Here is a 17,708-nt window from a genome sequence, read left to right as displayed (position 1 = left end):
TAAGTGTCAGACCAGTTTTGAGAAGTTGAAGGCTATATTGACAGAGGCACCAGTATTAACACAGCCAGTGTCAGGAAAGGACTTTGTGGTCTACAGTGATGCCTCTCATAATGGGTTAGGGTGTGTATTGATGCAAGAGGGGAAGGTGGTCGCTTATGCTTCCAGGCAGCTAAGGCCACATGAACAGAATTACCCTACCCATGATCTAGAGCTTGCAGCAATTATCTTCGCATTGAAGATATGGAGGCATTACTTATATGGTGAAAAGTGCTACATTTACACAGACCACAAAAGCCTGAAATACTTGCCAACCCAGAAGGAGCTCAACCTTAGACAGAGGCGATGGATTGAGTTCCTGAAGGACTATGATTGTGTGATTGACTACCATCCTGGGAAGGCAAATGTAGTTGCTGATGCTTTAAGCAGAAAATCCATCATAGCTTTGAGATCATTGAATGCCCGTCTATCTTTGGTTCGAGATGGAGCTATTTTGGCTGAGTTGTAAGTGAGGCCAAACCTGTTACAGCAGATTTTAGATGGGCAGAAGGTAGATGAGAAGCTAAAGGCTATTATGAGAAAAATCCTAGAAGGGAAAGCAATTGACTATAAGGTGAAAGTAGATGGGTGTCTGTACTACAAAGGAAGACTGTGTGTACCAGATAATGGGGAATTAAAAGCCAATATTCTGAAAGAGGCACATGCCAGTGTTTATGCTATGCACCCAGGAAGTACAAAAATGTATCATGATCTGAAACTTCAGTATTGGTGGCCTGGTATGAAGAAGGACATAGCTGACTATGTGACTAAATGCTTGACATGTCAGCAAGTCAAGGCAGAACATCAAGTTCCATCAGGTTTGCTACAGCCTATACGCATACCTGAATGGAAATGGGATCGGGTCACCATGGATTTTGTAAGTGGTCCACCTCTCACCCAGAAGAAACATGATGCAGTATGGGTGATAGTAGATAGATTGACGAAGTCAGCACACTTTCTGCCAGTTAGGACCGACTACTCACTAGAGAAGTTAGCAGAATTGTATATCAGTGAGATAGTTAGATTGCATGGAATTCCACTTTCCATCATATCTGATCGAAACCCAAGGTTTACATCGAGATTTTGGAAGAAGTTGCATGAGTCCATGGGTACACAACTCCACTTCAGCACAGCTTTCCATCCTCAGACGGATGGGCAATCAGAAAGAGTAATCCTGGTAAACAATTGAACCAATTGAATTAATATAAATATTGAACTAAAATGATAATAATAACATGAAATGTATGTCAGGTCCTTGAGGATATGCTGAGGAGTTGTGTCATTGAGTTCGAGGGAAGTTGGAATAGATACCTCCCACTGGCAGAATTTGCATACAACAATAGCTACCAAGCTAGTATCCAAATGGCCCCGTATGAAGCACTGTATGGGAGAAAATGTAGAACTCGGTGTCTTTGGACTGAATTGGGCGAAGACAAACTGGTAGGCCCAGACTTGGTGAAACAGACTGAAGAGAAGGTAAAACTAATCAAAGCCAATCTGAAGGTTGCCTCAGACAGACAGAAATCCTATGCCGACTTGAAGAGAAAAGAAATAGAATACGCGGTTGGCGACAAAGTGTTCCTCAAGATGTCACCATGGAAGAAGGTATTGAGGTTTGGAAGAAAAGGTAAGTTAAGCCCTAGTTTCATTGGCCCATATGAAGTCATTGAACGTGTGGGTCCAGTGGCCTATAGGCTAGCTTTACCACCAAAGCTGGACAAGATCCACAATGTGTTCCACGTGTCTATGCTAAGAAGATACCGCTCAGATCCTTCACATGTCATCTCCATGGAAGAAATTGAAGTACAACCGGATTTGACATATGAAGAAGAACCCATACGGATCCTGGCTCGGGAAGTGAAAGAGTTGAGGAATAAGCAAATTCCACTGGTGAAGGTGCTTTGAAGGCACCACAACACCGAGGAAGCAACTTCGGAAAGTGAAGAGACGATGAGGCAACAGTTCCCTCAACTGTTTGCATCAGGTAAATTTCGAGGACGAAATTTAAATTAGAGGGGAAGAGTTGTAACACCCTTTCTGTAGCAACTCCGTACATTCTACTTTCCTGGTGACCAGTATCGGTCCGGACAGCTAGAACGTCTGGAAAAATATTTAAACTAAAGTGAGGAACCGTAATTAACTCAAATATTAATAAGAAAAATTTAGGAAAAATTTTAGAAATAAAATATAACTAAGTTAAATGAGCCGGTGCCCTAGCGATGGGTAACCTAGTGAGAAGTTGCGGTTCTCGCAACTGGGAGCCCTAGACCCGGGGAAAAATTCATAAAATAATTTTTGGGACTCCAGAGAAGGGTCATTGAGGTTCCTATGACATTAGAATGCCAAGAAAATATTTAGAAAAATTTTTCAATCGGTACAGACAATTTTGACCTGTTAAGCCAAACAGAAGGCATTTTGGTCATTTCGCCTTCAGAGGCGATTTTTGGCCGACTTGTCCAGTTAAGTAAATAATTATTATAACATAAAATATGAATAAATATTGCTAAAAATTGAATTGAAAATGAGTAGAAAAGAAAAAGAAAAGAAAATTGAATAAATGAGAATTTTGACATAATTATGATGTCATTAAAACCCCAATGACCTATCATATTGTGACACATGTCCTTAACCCATTTAAAATCAATAAAATGGGCAGAAAATGAAAGAAAAACCCAGCTTCTTCTTCTTCCCAATTTCCATACGTGAACCATTTTTCTCCTCCATTAAAATTACTTTCATTTTCTCTCTTCCAAACCTTGAATTCTCACCACTAAACCTTAAGTCTCTTCATTAAAAATTATCCTTACCTCTTGGGAAGGTGTTTGGCTGCCAAGAAAGCCAAAGAAAGTGAAGGAAAAATCTAAGTTGGGTCAAGAGAAAATTTTGCTCCATTCAAGGTTAGTGCCCTAAACCTTAAATTTCACTTTAAATTCATGTTTAAGAACTATATAGGTGATTAAATGATAAAGAAATTTGATGAAAGACATTGGTATGCTAACCCTAAATTTTGGCAGCCATGGTTAAGGTAATATGGTGAAAATTTTTGGGAAGCTAATGTGCAAGTATGACTGCCCTTAAAGTGTAACTTATGAGTGAATTGATAAATGCAATGATTATGCATGGTTTTGAATTGTTGAGTTAGGGTTTGGGTTGAAGAATGAGATTTGATCTTGTGATAATGGAAGTAGGTTTTAATGGCCAATTAGTGACCATTTGGTTTGGTTTGAATAAAAAATGAAGTGAATTGGGTTGTGGGATTTGAGGTTGATGTGGTTGCCTTGTGTGACCTGCAAGTGTGGCTGTGAGTCCAGCCTGTTTGGACAGCCATAACTTGAATTGTAGAGGTTCAATTGGTATTTGGCCAATTGTACATGAAACTAGACACATAATGACACAATTTTGGTGAAGAAACCATGCCCATAAGACCAAACCAAGTGGACCAAAAGCTTGCCGCAATCCGGGTGTCCTGCAATCTGTCTCTGCAGAATGACCAAATGAACAGTGATTATTCATTTGTCCATAACTCAGTGTAGAATGGTCCAATTGACCTGAAGTTTTACCAGCAACTAGCTAAGATATAGACCAACAACTTTCATGAAGAAACCTACCCCAAATTATGACCAGAACCTATCCAACAAGGGAGTTGCAGTCACTGTTCACTGCACTGTAGATATGGTCAGCCCTGAAAATTTTCAATCCGGCCAGTTGTGGTTTTTGGACCATAACTTGAGCTATAAAACTCCAAATGGAGTGATTCAAAAAAATAAATTCAACTAGACAAAATAAGGAACAACTTTCATGTTTATCATTTTCCCAAATTCCCACTGCAACAGCAACTAATGGAACAGTAAAGATAGGGTATGAAAACTGAAAATTCTGCTCCATTAATGTTAAGCTTAGAAATGGTATTGTTAACCAATACCAACAAATTTTGAATGTAAAATATGGTATGTTGGGAGTGTTAAAACCAATGTACCTATTTTCTATGCAAAAGTCAACATTTTTGTTGACTAATGAAGGGAATAGTAACACAAAAACTTGAAATTCAAAAATTAAAAAATTCAAAAGTATCAAATGCCTTAGTATACCTAACAAGATTGGTTTGGATAGTTTGGCATGCCAATAGGGTTCAGTTAGCAGTATTGCACATGGCATTATGCCATTCTATGATTTCATGGCTTTTAGCCATTCTGACATTGTGTTGATATTTGGCCTTGTGCCTATTATTATTACAGCTTATTAGCTGTTCTGTTGCACACTGGGAGATGCATATGTGACCGATGGTGTGACGGCCCGAGGTACTAGATACCCAGTGCCAGTTTACCCATTTATCCAGTCCAGTCGTTCAGTATAGGTTACTTGGGCAACCAAAAATGAAAGTGGATAAATTTAACGAAATAATGAATATAACAAGTACAAAACAAGTAAGACATCGATACATTCACTGCATATTTATTTTCTGTTATTTCTTTTTATTTTATTATTGGCACCACTAAGCATTATTGCTTAGCGCGTTGCTTTTGCCACGCGTAGGTTCTGGAGATACTAACCGAGAGCCCAGTAGACCACAGACTGGGTGAGACCTCCTACAACTCTGCATAGTATCCGTGTTACCTCACCATCTTCAGTGCATTGGTAGGACACTAGGTTTCATTTTGATATTTTGTAACTAACTTTTATTTCCTTTTGTGTAATTGAAACTTATGTAATGTATTTTGATGTTCATGTAAATAATGAAAATTGTGGTTGGAATGGAAAATTTGAGTATTTATTTATTGCATATATATGAGTACCATGAGAAATGAATGATTGAGAAATGGAGATGTTGTTGAAAAAAAAAATATTGAGATTTTGATATTGGAGTTTGAGAATGATGAATATGATTATTGGAAGTGTTTTTCACAGGTTGCGAAGAATTATTTTCTCTATTTTTAGCCGGTACTCTGCCGGATTTTCTATAAAATTTTCGGAACCTCAAATAAATTATAATTTTAATAAATGACTTAAATGAATTATATTTCACAAGTTATATTCAAAACTATGACAAAAATTAATTAAGATAAAATAGAGTGTTCTGGTACACCGTGTGACATAGCTTACTCGGATATACTGTAGACGGGTAAGGGGTGTCACATTGATTAACAAATTTATTATCATGTAAGTAGAGGAAGGAAGGTTCTTTATAGTTTGCATTTGGAGAAATGAAAATGCAGGCCTTAAGGGAAACTTATGGTGCTGAGCTTTGTAGTTAATAATTGGGTGAATTATTATTTAATCCCTAAGTATTACCATTATTATTACCATTAATCCCTAAGTATTACCATTATTTACTAGCTAGTCTCAATATTTTAACAATTATATTAATTAGTCTATGAGATTTGATTTCATCAACTAGTATGTCCCTCCTTCCAATTTGTCATAAATATGAATTATTATTTAGTTTCTAGATATTTTCATTATTTAGGAGTTGGTCCATATATTTTGGAATTCACATTAGGTAGTCCTTGAAATTTGATTTTCTCAACTAAATAGTGTTATTTTAATAAGGTAAATAATATATTTGTCCGATTGAGATTCGTGTTGAGAATCAAAATCTTCATTTTGTGAATCAATAATTGAATCGAATAGAATTAAATTGTAAAATTCAATAAAACTTTTTTAAATTAATTAAAAATGATATATATTTTAAAAAATAAGTAAAAAAAAAAATCACAATGACATATTTTGATAAGTATAGATTATCATTTTGCTAATGAGAATGATGCTTTATAATAGAACTAGATATTTTTAATATGTTATGTGGTTTCATGTTATAAATTTTAAGCTATTGAATTATAAATAATAATTATTATTGTGCATATGCTGAAACTCTCATATAAAACAAATAATTAAATAAAGGGTGGTGGATTGAATTAAAAGGTTAAAATATATTAACATAAAATATCATAAATACTATTATTAGAGAAGTATATTAATAAAAAAAAAGAAAAGAAAAAGAAAATGAAATAAGAGGTAGAGGGAAAAAAATGGCCGGTGAAAGAAAAATAATTAAGAAAAGGTTTTATGTGCACATTTCACATTAAAACATGATGTGAAATATCAAAATTTGAAACTATAAGATTGTTAAATTTATATAGATTCTCCCGATTTATGATCAAATCATATGATTTGATCAAGATTCAGGTATATTTGAGATTCGTTCTATAGATTCGAACCGCTATTACGAGAAATTGAATTGAATCATAGGATATGAATAGAGAATTGTAAGATTCTAACAATAGTGGGCTCGTAACCTAACTCTAGCCTCATCTCCAGCAATTTCTTCTCTCACCCTCTCAGAAATGCAAGATCCAGAGCTCATCTCCAAGTTCCCTCACCACCATACACCCTTTACCTAATCCTTTCTCACAAAACACCTGTCTGTTCTAACCCATTTTTCCAAGGAGCCAAAGGAAAGAAACGATGCAAAAACCATGCTTTCTGAAAATCCATTTGAAATGCAGTCGCTAGAAATGCCACTGACCACCCTAAATTCTGTCATCTAGCAGAGCACAATGAACGAGTAATGGATTTTTGCTTTCTAAACTGTGGAAATCTGGTTCTACTACCGACCATAGGGTCACTATTATGGCAAAGCTTCTGTTACTTAATAGACACATGGCTACCAAGCATGACTTATATCTTAGGAGCTATTTTTGACCTCTTGGTAGAGCTTAGTTGATCCATCACCTGGGTTATACTCTCTCTGACTAAAGCCATAAGGTTGCATTGAATTTGAGCTCGTTATTGGAGCACAACCAAAAATTTGAGCTCGTCAGGCATCGGAGCACAACCAATCCTTTTACCCCTAACGCGTCAATTTGGCACACACACACCAAAAAGAAAGGCATTAGATATAGTGCTGAGCCTACAATTGACTCAATTTCAAGTGGATGTCGACAGCCGGTTCAACAATGTACATGGTCGCTGCAAGCAAACAATTGGAGCATGTTCCGTGGCGTCGACGGCAGCTTTGCCAAATCCTTCTCCCTCAACACCTGAAATCCAAGTCTCTTTGCAATCTCAATAATGTTTCCTCTCTTTCATGTTTTGCATTGATGGATTTGTGATTTTGACTTCTGTTTCAATTGGGTTTTCTTATTTGTGATTGATTCATTTGTGATAAATTTTTGTTATTTGTGATTTTGTGATAAATTTTGCTTTAGTGGTTTTTATTGCTTGTGATTAATGGTGATTTGTATTTTTGATTTGGGAAATGTATTCGATTTCGAAGTTTAGGAATGGATAGAAAGAGAGAAACAGAGGGAGGAAGAGATGGGGAAGGGGTAGAGAGAGAAGGGAGATAGAGGGAGAGAAACATGAGAGAGAGGAGAGAGAACAATTGGGAGGGAGAGGAGGGAGATAGGCAGAACAAAACAAGGGAGACATGATAAGGATATTTTAGGTATAAAAATATTTTCTCGCCATTGACCAGTCCATAAATCCATTGACTAGCAGAAAATCTCACTTAAAATAGGAAAGAGGAAAGAGGACTCGATCTATTCTGCCTGAAGCATAGCTCTACGCTTCTGGATAAATTTTATTTTTGGGAATTGGCAGGTGTTATTAGTTTGTATCTTTTCTGAATATTTTGAAGGAAACACTAATTGCTTGTGGTAAAGGTTTGGATTCAGTAATAAAAATATATTTTTTTTTCCAATTTGAGAAGGATTGCTAAAACTGATATCCATGTAAAAAGTTTGAATTAAAATTAAAGGGAATGGCTAAAGGGCAAAGGTTTAGATATTTTGGTCAGTTAGCTACTGAATTAAGTTTATAAAGTTAAGCTGATTTATTTATCTTCATTAAGTATGGATAATGCGATGGATTTTTTTTTTGGGTGCATTTCTTAAAATTTCCTTTAGAACTAGATTTTGTCATCCTTGCATCTCACAAACGTTTGCTTCACAGGCATGCATATCCTTGAATATGCAGATAATGAATTTGTCTTTGGTAAACTAATTCTGGTTTTTTGTTTTCAGGAAGTAATTGATACATCTGGAGGGTGGCTTCTTCATGCCTACTGATATTCAAAATATAAAATTTCATCTTTTTCTTTTTTTTTTTTTAAATAAATAAATATATATATTTTCAATACATTCTGATGATATTTAATTGGTTGTCAGATGTGGTGCAAGCTTTGCAATTGAGATTGTTTCAGAACAGTTTGAAGGGAAGAGGTTGCTCGGGCGACGTGGACTGGTCAATGCTGCTTTGGAAGAGGAGATGGAACAGATTCATGCCCTCTCAATAAGGAAAGCCGTGACCCCAGGACAGTGGCAACAACAACTCGATTCTGAAAAATCGACATCTGCTGCTTAAAAATGTCGTCGGATGGGTTAAAGTATGAACAGTAAAAAGATGGAAATGTTGAACTATGTTTAAATTACATGTTTTTCTTGCTGGGAAAATGTCAAGATTATTGTATACATTCTGATTTTAGCCTGAATGGCGTTCATAATGAGTCTTGAACTAACATTTGAAGGCCGATTGCCTAGTATTTTTTTTTTCTTAATGTTGATCCTGAGAAATTATACAGGCGTGGATATGCTACGGCTTTCCAGCTTTTTCTTGTTTCCATTCAGGAAATATAATCAGCGAAAACTAGCAATTATGAAATGAAGGAAAAACAGAAATCAATTACTCAAAAAACTAATCTCCATTCTGAACCAATATGTTGCAATGGTTGGTCGGCTATGATTTCTCAATTGACCAAATTAACGAACCTTTTTCTTTTTTCACTAGACGACGTTTTCTTGTGTTTGATTTGTGACACTGTTGGAGTAAGTCCATGTTTTTATACTTGTGCTGTAGGGCCTTTGTTTATTATAGGTAGCTGGAAGCCTGGAGCATTGCCACATTAAATGCTTACCAACTTGTTCTGTTTCTCTTATCTTTTTCGTGGGAATTCTCAACCACAGGATGCAGAAACATATCCTATCCTAAAATATGTTAGATATGTGTGGTTATATCATGCGCAAAATCTAATCTTAATCTATCACCATTCACCCATCTACCATAGTTACTATGAAATTAGTGCATATGGCACTCCAGCTGCCACATTTAAATTGAGAGAGAGAGAGAGAGAGAACTTTCATAAACCAACAAACAGAAACGATAGCAAAGCAATGCAAGCCCCAAAATAGAGGGAACTCAAGATTCTTGCCATGAACTTTACCTGCTACATCTTTCTGGCTAAAACGAAACAGAAGCAGCATTTATCATCTTTTTAGTGGGATTCATTTCATGGCTACTAAGCTTGTCCAACCCGCTTCTCAGGTGCCTCCTCCCGTAACCAGAATCACAAAGATTATAACAAGTCACAAGTCATTCCTAGCCATTCATCCATGGACGAGGAACACAAGAATTGATGATGGGTTTATGCCAATTCATATCACCAAAGTTGCAGAAAAAAGCTCTGGCTTAGTTGGGGACAACAAGGAGATGGAACAACATGAAAAAGATAGCAGGACAGTTTCACAGATCAAAGAAGACCTTTACCAGGCAGTAGAAGGTATGCTCCCATAATTTTAAACCCACATTTTTTGACATTACATAACTTATTGAACTTCATTAGTAGTTCGAAATGAATACTCAAATGGGTTGCATTTAAATATGATATAGTTTTATCTGCAAGGAAATCTGAAATTAGTGAAAAGGAGTTATAACTTGACTGGCTGGATAATGTATAGATGTTATGTGGCACCAGTGAACCATTTATTGCTGCATCGTTTGATTGCAAGATACTTGGATTAGATCTCTCATGCTTCATATCCTGCTTGGATCTGGAGTTCCTCTTGTTCTCATATACACATTGTCGTAATTATGAGGATATTAGTTTTCAGTTAATGATTATTTACTTGGGAACTTGGAAGTTATGAACCATTACAAAGTTTCTGATGTCTCAGTAGAGTATAGATACTTTCAGCCAGCATCTCCATTTCAGATTCCTTAGTTGTTCTGCATAAATTACAGATGAAACTTTCATTAACAACTTAACTTATATAGGGTTATTCCTCCTGTATAGTGGTAAGGTTATATGTGAAAGTGTTAAACTAGAGGCCAAAGTTAACTTCCATATTTAGTTTGCCTCTAATTTTAGTTTACTACACTAAGGCTCTGTTTATTTTACGGAAAATATACTAGTCAAATAGAAAATTAATTCATTTAAGAAAAATGACTTTCACTTTTCAAAAAATAAAGTCATTTTCTATTTTCAAGACTTTGATAATCTTGTTAAAATGTGAAAATGTTTATATAAATGAAATAAATATATATCATTAGTTTAACATTGCAATCAAATAATAGAAAATATTTTCATGCAAAATTTTTTTTAGAAAACATTTTCCATGGAAAATATTTTCTAGATACAAATTATTTTTTGTAAAACAGTCGGAGCCCAAAAGTGAAAAAGATTTAGATACTTGTTGCAAACTGCAGGGTTAGCACTGATTGCTTAGCTTTATGCTTCTGGATAGAAATACACTTTTGGGATTAGTTTGTCACTATACAGTTTTGAGAATTAGCATTGATTGCTTTTGGGATTAGTTTGTCACTATACAGTTTTGAGAATTAGCACTGATTGCTTGTGGGAAATGTTTGGATTCAGTAATGAAATATATTATCAATGTGAGTATGATTGCTAAAATTGATATACATATAAAAGGTTTGGATTGAAAATTAAATGAATTGATTAAAATTGGTAATATGGGCAAATATTTTAATTATTTTTTGACATCACATAATGAATTTCATCAGCTATTTGAAATGAATACTGAAATGGGTTGCATTCAAATTTTGATACAAGGAATTAACAGAGGGATTTTTGGAATTCCTTCTGCAAAGAAATCAGAAATTCATGGTTTAGTGGAGCTATTAGAGTCTCAGAATCCAACTCCAGATCCCACTCTAAATCTAGATAAGGTAAATCCATTCAGCTTTCTGTGATCGTGCAAGCTTACATAAAAATCAAGTAGTTACAGTTCTTTTTTCTAAAATTGAAAGGTGGATGGTTGCTGGAAACTTTTGTACAGTACAATTACTATACTGGGGTCAAAAAGAACAAAGCTAGGACTCAGAGATTTCATCAGTTTGGGGGACTTCTTCCAGAAAATTGATGTTTCTAAGGTACAAAATTCCTTCTGTTTATGGAAAGATTGATCACTTTATTTTTAGTAATTTTTTTGGAAGTTTGTTTATTAATAATATTATTTTCCAATTTCTAATTTGCTAGCTTTCTTCACTATAGAGGCAAATACATAGTCTGTGGTAAACAGTTAACCAACCCCACTTCTAAAGTGCAATTTTTTTGCAATATCAGTCAATTGGCAATTTGTGACAATTTGTGAAATGCATGATGCTGTTTGCCTTTTACTAAGTTTGAACATTTGATGATGCAATAATTGGAGGCCAAAGCGATTAATTTGATCAAGTTCAACGTTAGAGGATTGAATTTGTTGAATGGACAGCTGACAATTGAAGCCTCTTTCAAGACCTCATCTAACTCAGTTAAAGCTTCTGCACTTTCTGCTTTGCCCTTCCTGCTTTTATTCATATGACAGATCTTATTGAACTATATTTCTCCATTTTTTTTTCTTACAGAGAGTTGAAATAAGTTTTGAGAATTCAACTATCACTCCTCATCAGGTATGCCAGATCAGTCACCATTTTTAAGGGAAAATTATTATTTAGTCACTCTATTTTTATAAAACTAATTACTTGGTCCTATTATTGTGAAAAATATGTTAGTCCCTGTATTTTTGTTTTGTTTACTCTTTAGTCTCTTTATCTAATTTAAATCAAGTTTCTATTAGTAAATGCATTCAACGGAGAGAGAAATTACCATTAGGGGACTAAATAGTTTAAGAATTTAAAATAAAGGGACTTTAAAATAAAAGGACTATATAGTTGTCGTTTTCAAATTACAGAGACTGAATTAAATTTAAACTAACGATTAAAATAACCGAAGAGACTAAGGAGTAAACTGAATAAAAATACAGAGACTAACTAATGTATTTTTCAAAATAGAAGAACTAAGCAGTTAATTTCGTTAAAATGGAGAGGCTAAATAATTATTATTTTTTAATTATGCTCAAAGACTGATTAAATGGATTATCATAGGGAGCTTTCTTGTTTGACTAACTAAAAAATGCATATGTTTTGTTGTTCGCTAAACATCAACAGTTGATGAACATGTTTCGGAAGAACTACGATCTTCTTCTTGGCATCTTCAACCCCGAGGGTTGGCTCGAGATCACGTATCCTTTTAGCCTTTCTTTGTTTATGTTGTGTTTTGGTAGTTGGAGATTTGAAATGAATGGATTTAAATTTGGCATTTTCAATCTAAATTATACATTGTATGGATCGATGAACAGTAGAAACTTTCTTGAAAATGAATTTCAAATCCTCATATCAAATATTTCTATAAAATTTAGTTGAAACATCTGTTTTCCTCCGATTTCTCAAGTCTATCCTTTTTTTAATTAACACGATTGAAAAACAATCTTTGAGAACAGTAATTTTATGGGAGTTCTATAATCGCAAATGATGTGTTTGATCCTTGACTTGATTACAATAGATATGTTGATGATAACTTAAGGATAGGGAGGGATGACAATGGCAACATATTCGTATTAGAGAGATCATAAAGAAATTAATGAACACTAAGTACCTATAAGCTTGAGAGAAACTCAAGTTTAGAGCTTTTTTTTTTATTATTATTGATATACATTCCTGCAAAATGCTATTTTTTTTAATATTTCAGCTGAAATTTTACCTTTTCATGTTTTAAACAAATGGTTAAAAAGGGAAATTTGCCACACATTGCTGAGTGATTGATAAGGGAACATATAATTCCTTGAGCGAAGGTTTTGGCGTGAATAACGGCCCCAGTTTGATTAAAGTGAATTGCATGGAATAAGGCTACTAACTCAATTATAATCTCAAAATCAAATCAAATTAAATTTAATTTTTTTTAATTTAATTATTTAATTTATTCATTCCGATTTAATTATTAAAAATATCAGTTAATTCGATTTTGAAGGAAAATATAAAATAATTGAATCAAAAGGAAACAAATATATATGTATATATAGTTTTTCATCTTAACGTACGCTCCACATTGATTTACTCATCATATAAACTCATGATTTAAAATTTTTTATATAATTTTTTTAAATTTTTTTATTTAATATAAATTTATCATTATATATTATTTTCAAAAGTAAATTAAATTTAGTTATTCATTAATATTAAAAAAAGTAATAAGAAAATAAAATTAATAAGTTATATTATTTTTGTCAATTGAAATTTTATAAATAACACCCATGAAATAAAATTTTTAATATACATTACTTTAGTGATTAAAATATTATAAATAAAATATAATAAATATGGTATGGGAATATGAATATTTTGATTTTATAAATTAAAATTTATTATTTACTAAAAGTTATATTCAAAATAGTTTTAATTTTTTTAATAAAATTATTATAGTCCATTTAAAATAGAGATAGTAAGGCAAAAAAAAAATATGTATTTTATTACTTGACTTATCTTATTGCAATAACAATTTTAGAACTAATAATTTTTTATAAATTTTTTTTGAATTTTTGTAAATAATAAAAATAATGAAAAGTGTTTTTGAAAATCCCAATGTTTCCCCTTTCCCACTTTTTAATTTTTTTTTCAACTTCTTGCTATTATAGTCAACTTTTTAATTTTGAGAATTTTAAATTGATTTTAAATATTTATTATTTTTAGTGAGCAGTGAGAATTAAAATAAATTGACGGTCAAAATTATGTCTAAAAGAGAAATCGACAATCAAAATTATATCACGTTAACTGAATTAAATTAACTCTGACTATAGGTCACCGATGGACTCAGCGTATTGAGACCTTCGAGATGGGACCGACCCTGCTCCAATCGGACATCATTTGAAAAAAGCGATTATCGGACGGCTCAGATTGCTTAGTGAGACATTTGACTTTTTGATGCTCGAAAATTAAATATAATTATATGATAATTATTAATAATTTTTGAGCTTCGTTTAGGCGTGATCGGATTGATGATAGCTCACCGGCAATCGAGACCGAGTTTTTAGCTCGATCCAGCTGTCTGATACACTTGTATTATATAGATATTTTTAAGTACATTTGTATAATATTTCATGCCATTTAGAATAGCAATCCCATGCATAGTCATTGATTTTATTAACTTTTGTAAATTCCAGTGCTAAGCTCTAAATTCCATGTTTCTGCAGTATTTCAGGTGTTTTGGTGAAGTCACAGAGCATAGGAGTGCAAAAGGAAGCTTGGAGAGGTCAAAAGACTGAGAATTGCTGCTGATACAAAGTACATGGGCAGTGTAAGCAAAGCCACAGGCCCGTGTAACCTTCTGCCAGATGAAAGCCAGAGAGCCAATGGAGGAACAAAAGTACACGAGTCGTGTAATTGGACCCGTGTAAGTCTCTACCGGGCACAAGCTTGAAGAATTTCCTGAGAACAAAAGTACACGGGTTGTGTAACCAGGCCTGTGTAGCCACCGCAAACTCATGTAAACCTCTGTGCCAATGCAACACTCTGCCATTTCGCTCCAGTAAGTTACATGGCCCAGGGCCATGTAGTGACACATGAGCCGTGTATAATGTGGCAGCTAGTTTCCTAACTCGAATTCCCGCTCTTGTTTACAGATTCAAAACAGGCTCCTAAGGCTTTTTGGCCTCAAAATGACCTAACCCTAGAATAGCTATTATAAATAAAAGCAGAAAATATCAAGAAAAGGGAGATCAATCTTTTTCAGAGATTTTTAGGAGTTTCAAAGAGTGCTCGCTTCTGCACTCTCTTCAGCTGTCTTGAGGAGAGGAATATCAGTATCATGGAGCAGTTTTTCAGCCAAAGTTCCACAAGATCAAAGCTGTAAACCCTCTTCAGTTCTTTCATTCCATCTCCTTAAACGGATTTTTATTGTTCTTTACTTCATTTTTATTATGTTTGCTGAACTCACCATGAGTGATTAGTTTTCATATTCTGAAATTGGGAGACTAATGTTTGTAATCATTATTATGGATAAACATTAAGTTTTATTTATTGGTGTCGCAAGGTGTTTTGCGGTCGCCTGGATGAACACTCACTAAAGTGGGAAAAGTGAGGAGTCGCCACTTTAATTTTGAGGGAAATTAAAGAAAACCATTTGCGAGGATAAGTTAAGATGAAACCACTTCAAAAATAGAGATTCTAAGTTCGGGGTCCATAAACAGGTGGGGAAGGTGTTAGGCACCCCACCTCGTCCCTCAGCGAGGGTAAGCAGATTTAACTTCACGTTCTTTATAGTTAGGGGGGTTTAGGTGGAAATGTTAATCCTTTTGACGAAAAGGAATATTTGATTTTTCACTAATCCGGATTACTCAGATACATAAGTAAATGAGACAACCTTAGTGAGTTGCTGTTGTGTACTAATTTTATTTTAGGGGGAATCGTCTTACGTGTTTGTTAAAATTTAATTTGGGAATCGGATAAGAACTCTCATCCGATTTCCTTTAAATATTTATTAAAATTTTTAGGTCAAGAATCGGATAAGAACTCTCCTCCGATCTCTTTTAAAATATTTAAAAATTTTTAGGTCGAGAATCTGATAAAAACTCTCCTCCGATCTCTTTTAAAATATTTGTTAAAGTTTTTTCTTTTTCTTTTTTTAAGTGAGAATCGGATAAGAACTCTCCTCCGATCTCTTTTAAATATTTATTAAAATTTTAGATTGAGAATCAGATAAGAACTCTCCTCCGATCTCTTTTAAATATTTATTAAAGTTTTAGATTGAGAATCAGATAAGAACTCTCCTCCGATCTCTTTTAAGTGTTTGTTAAAATTTTAGGTGAGAATCGGATAAGAACTCTCCTCCGATCTCTTTTAAATATTTATTAAAGTTTTAGATTGAGAATCAGATAAGAACTCTCCTCCGATCTCTTTTAAGTGTTTGTTAAAATTTTAGGTGAGAATCGGATAAGAACTCTCCTCTGATCTCTTTTATTTTAATGGGAGTCGGATAAGGATTTTTCCGACCTCTCGAAGTTTAATTTCAATTACACCTCGTAAGAGCCTAAGACCAAGGGTTTTAGCATTCAAAGATGACGGGGATCGGAAAAAGGCTTCTTTTAACTTATTAGTGCCTTGCGACTAGACTAGGGACAATAAACTGAATTTCCCGACCTTCTTATGTGGTCACCTTACCAGTACCTTCTAATACCCGATTTATCCCATTTAATTATTTAAGGTTCGGTTTTACTCTACCTTGTGACGTCTTGCCCAATAGTCTATTGTGTTATTCTAGTGATTCGGCCTTACTATTTTCCTGGCTTATTATTTTAGACCTTTCGTTATTTCAAAGGGGCTCTTAAGATGCAGTTACCTACATTTTATCCGACCACTTACATGCCACTCGGGGCTAGAACTTTTGCGTTTAGAGTTAACAAGGAATAGCAAAAACGGACTGACTAATAAAGAAATGAACTCGGGAATAACCTTTTTCGCGTAATGTAGACTTAATGAAAATTACAAACGTAAAAGCAAAGGAAAGGCGTAAAATAAAACGAGCACTTGATAAAGCAGCGATATAAACACTTACCTATGGGGAGCCGAATCTATTGAACCAACTACAAAATCACAAGACCTGATAGGACCGTGAGCTGATAACCTGATGACTAAGGTTCACCGTGAAATGAAGGGTACTTTACTAAAAATCAGTCAGGTCAAAATAACAACCGAGTTTGGATGAAATAGAGCTTGAACAATGGGGGTGAAAATAAAGATAACAAAGCTAGAAAGTGAGAGTGTCACAGGATGATGAACGGCCTGAAAATTGAGTTTCAGTATTCACAAATCCCCTTTCAAGAAAATACTTTAGAAAACTAGTTTCAAAAGTCTTTCTTATGAAAGCTCTAAGTAGCAGAGTAACGAACTGAATTGAATTTCAGAGTTCTTCCACTATAGTTACCACTTCTTTGATATCCTCCATCCCTTGAACAGTTTTTCATGCAGGTATTTATAGGGACCGGGTGCTTCCCCTGAAGGGTGAGGATCTATTTTGAGGGAGATGGAGGGTCAGGATTTCCAAGGACATGATCTGAGGCTCATGAATTAAAGAGAATCAGAACAGACGGCCGAGATCCCCTTCAGAATATTTGTCCTTTTCCTCTTCTAATCTGACGGTCCCAAATTCTCTTGTCCGGGGCGATCCAAGGGCTAGGAGTGAAAGGCGTCTGTCTTGTCGTTTTCTTCTTTGATCCAAGGGCCCCGGGCTCGTCCTTACAAGTCGGATCAACAGTGGAGATTGGAAGGTACAGTGCTGTCATGATATATTCGCACTGCCGATGTCGCGAGCGGTCGGGGCGTGCGGTTGAGATTTCACCTGCAACGCTTTAACTACCTCGGCTCTGATTATGACGACAGCAGTAGGTGCCTTATTCTCTTTGTTTTCCGCTCTCTCCTCCTTTCCGATCTTCTTAACATGATCCTTTTTCGATCTTTTATACCGGCCTTCCCTCTTTCGATCTCTATCATTCCGGTCCTCCCCTTTATCAGGTCCGGTCTGGTCAAAGCATTAATTTCCCTCGATTCCCGAAGCGTCCGCTTCGTTT

General features: G+C 34.7%; 1 protein-coding gene across 2 annotated transcripts; it reads left to right on the top strand.

The window, feature by feature from the left end:
* The first annotated feature begins 9,077 nt into the window (after positions 1-9,077).
* LOC110666310 (fibrillin-5, chloroplastic) lies at positions 9,078-15,166 on the top strand. Of its 2 annotated transcripts, XM_021826750.2 has the most exons (7): positions 9,078-9,589; positions 10,883-10,998; positions 11,080-11,202; positions 11,484-11,582; positions 11,677-11,721; positions 12,259-12,332; positions 12,653-12,850. In XM_021826750.2, the coding sequence occupies exons 1-7, from the start codon at positions 9,322-9,324 to the stop codon at positions 12,720-12,722; spliced, it is 795 nt and encodes a 264-aa protein (XP_021682442.2). In that variant the 5' UTR covers positions 9,078-9,321; the 3' UTR covers positions 12,723-12,850. The 2 variants fall into 2 exon arrangements, with proteins under 2 accessions (XP_021682442.2, XP_058010231.1); XM_058154248.1 differs by lacking the exons at positions 12,259-12,332; positions 12,653-12,850 and adding an exon at positions 14,337-15,166 and having other exon boundaries at positions 9,115-9,589.
* The last annotated feature ends 2,542 nt before the right edge of the window (positions 15,167-17,708 follow it).

Source organism: Hevea brasiliensis, chromosome 10 (assembly GCF_030052815.1).
Source record: "Hevea brasiliensis isolate MT/VB/25A 57/8 chromosome 10, ASM3005281v1, whole genome shotgun sequence".
Lineage (NCBI taxonomy): Eukaryota > Viridiplantae > Streptophyta > Magnoliopsida > Malpighiales > Euphorbiaceae > Hevea > Hevea brasiliensis.
This window is presented reverse-complemented; position numbering and strand designations above follow the sequence as displayed.

Coding starts and splice junctions, on each gene's coding strand:
- LOC110666310 (XM_021826750.2), top strand. CDS start 9,322: ATGGCTACTAAGCTTGTCCAACCCGCTTCTCAGGTGCCTCCTCCCGTA. Junction 11,203..11,483: donor AGAAAATTGATGTTTCTAAG/GTACAAAATTCC, acceptor CAATAATTGGAG/GCCAAAGCGATTAATTTGAT. Junction 12,333..12,652: donor GAGGGTTGGCTCGAGATCAC/GTATCCTTTTAG, acceptor TGATTACAATAG/ATATGTTGATGATAACTTAA.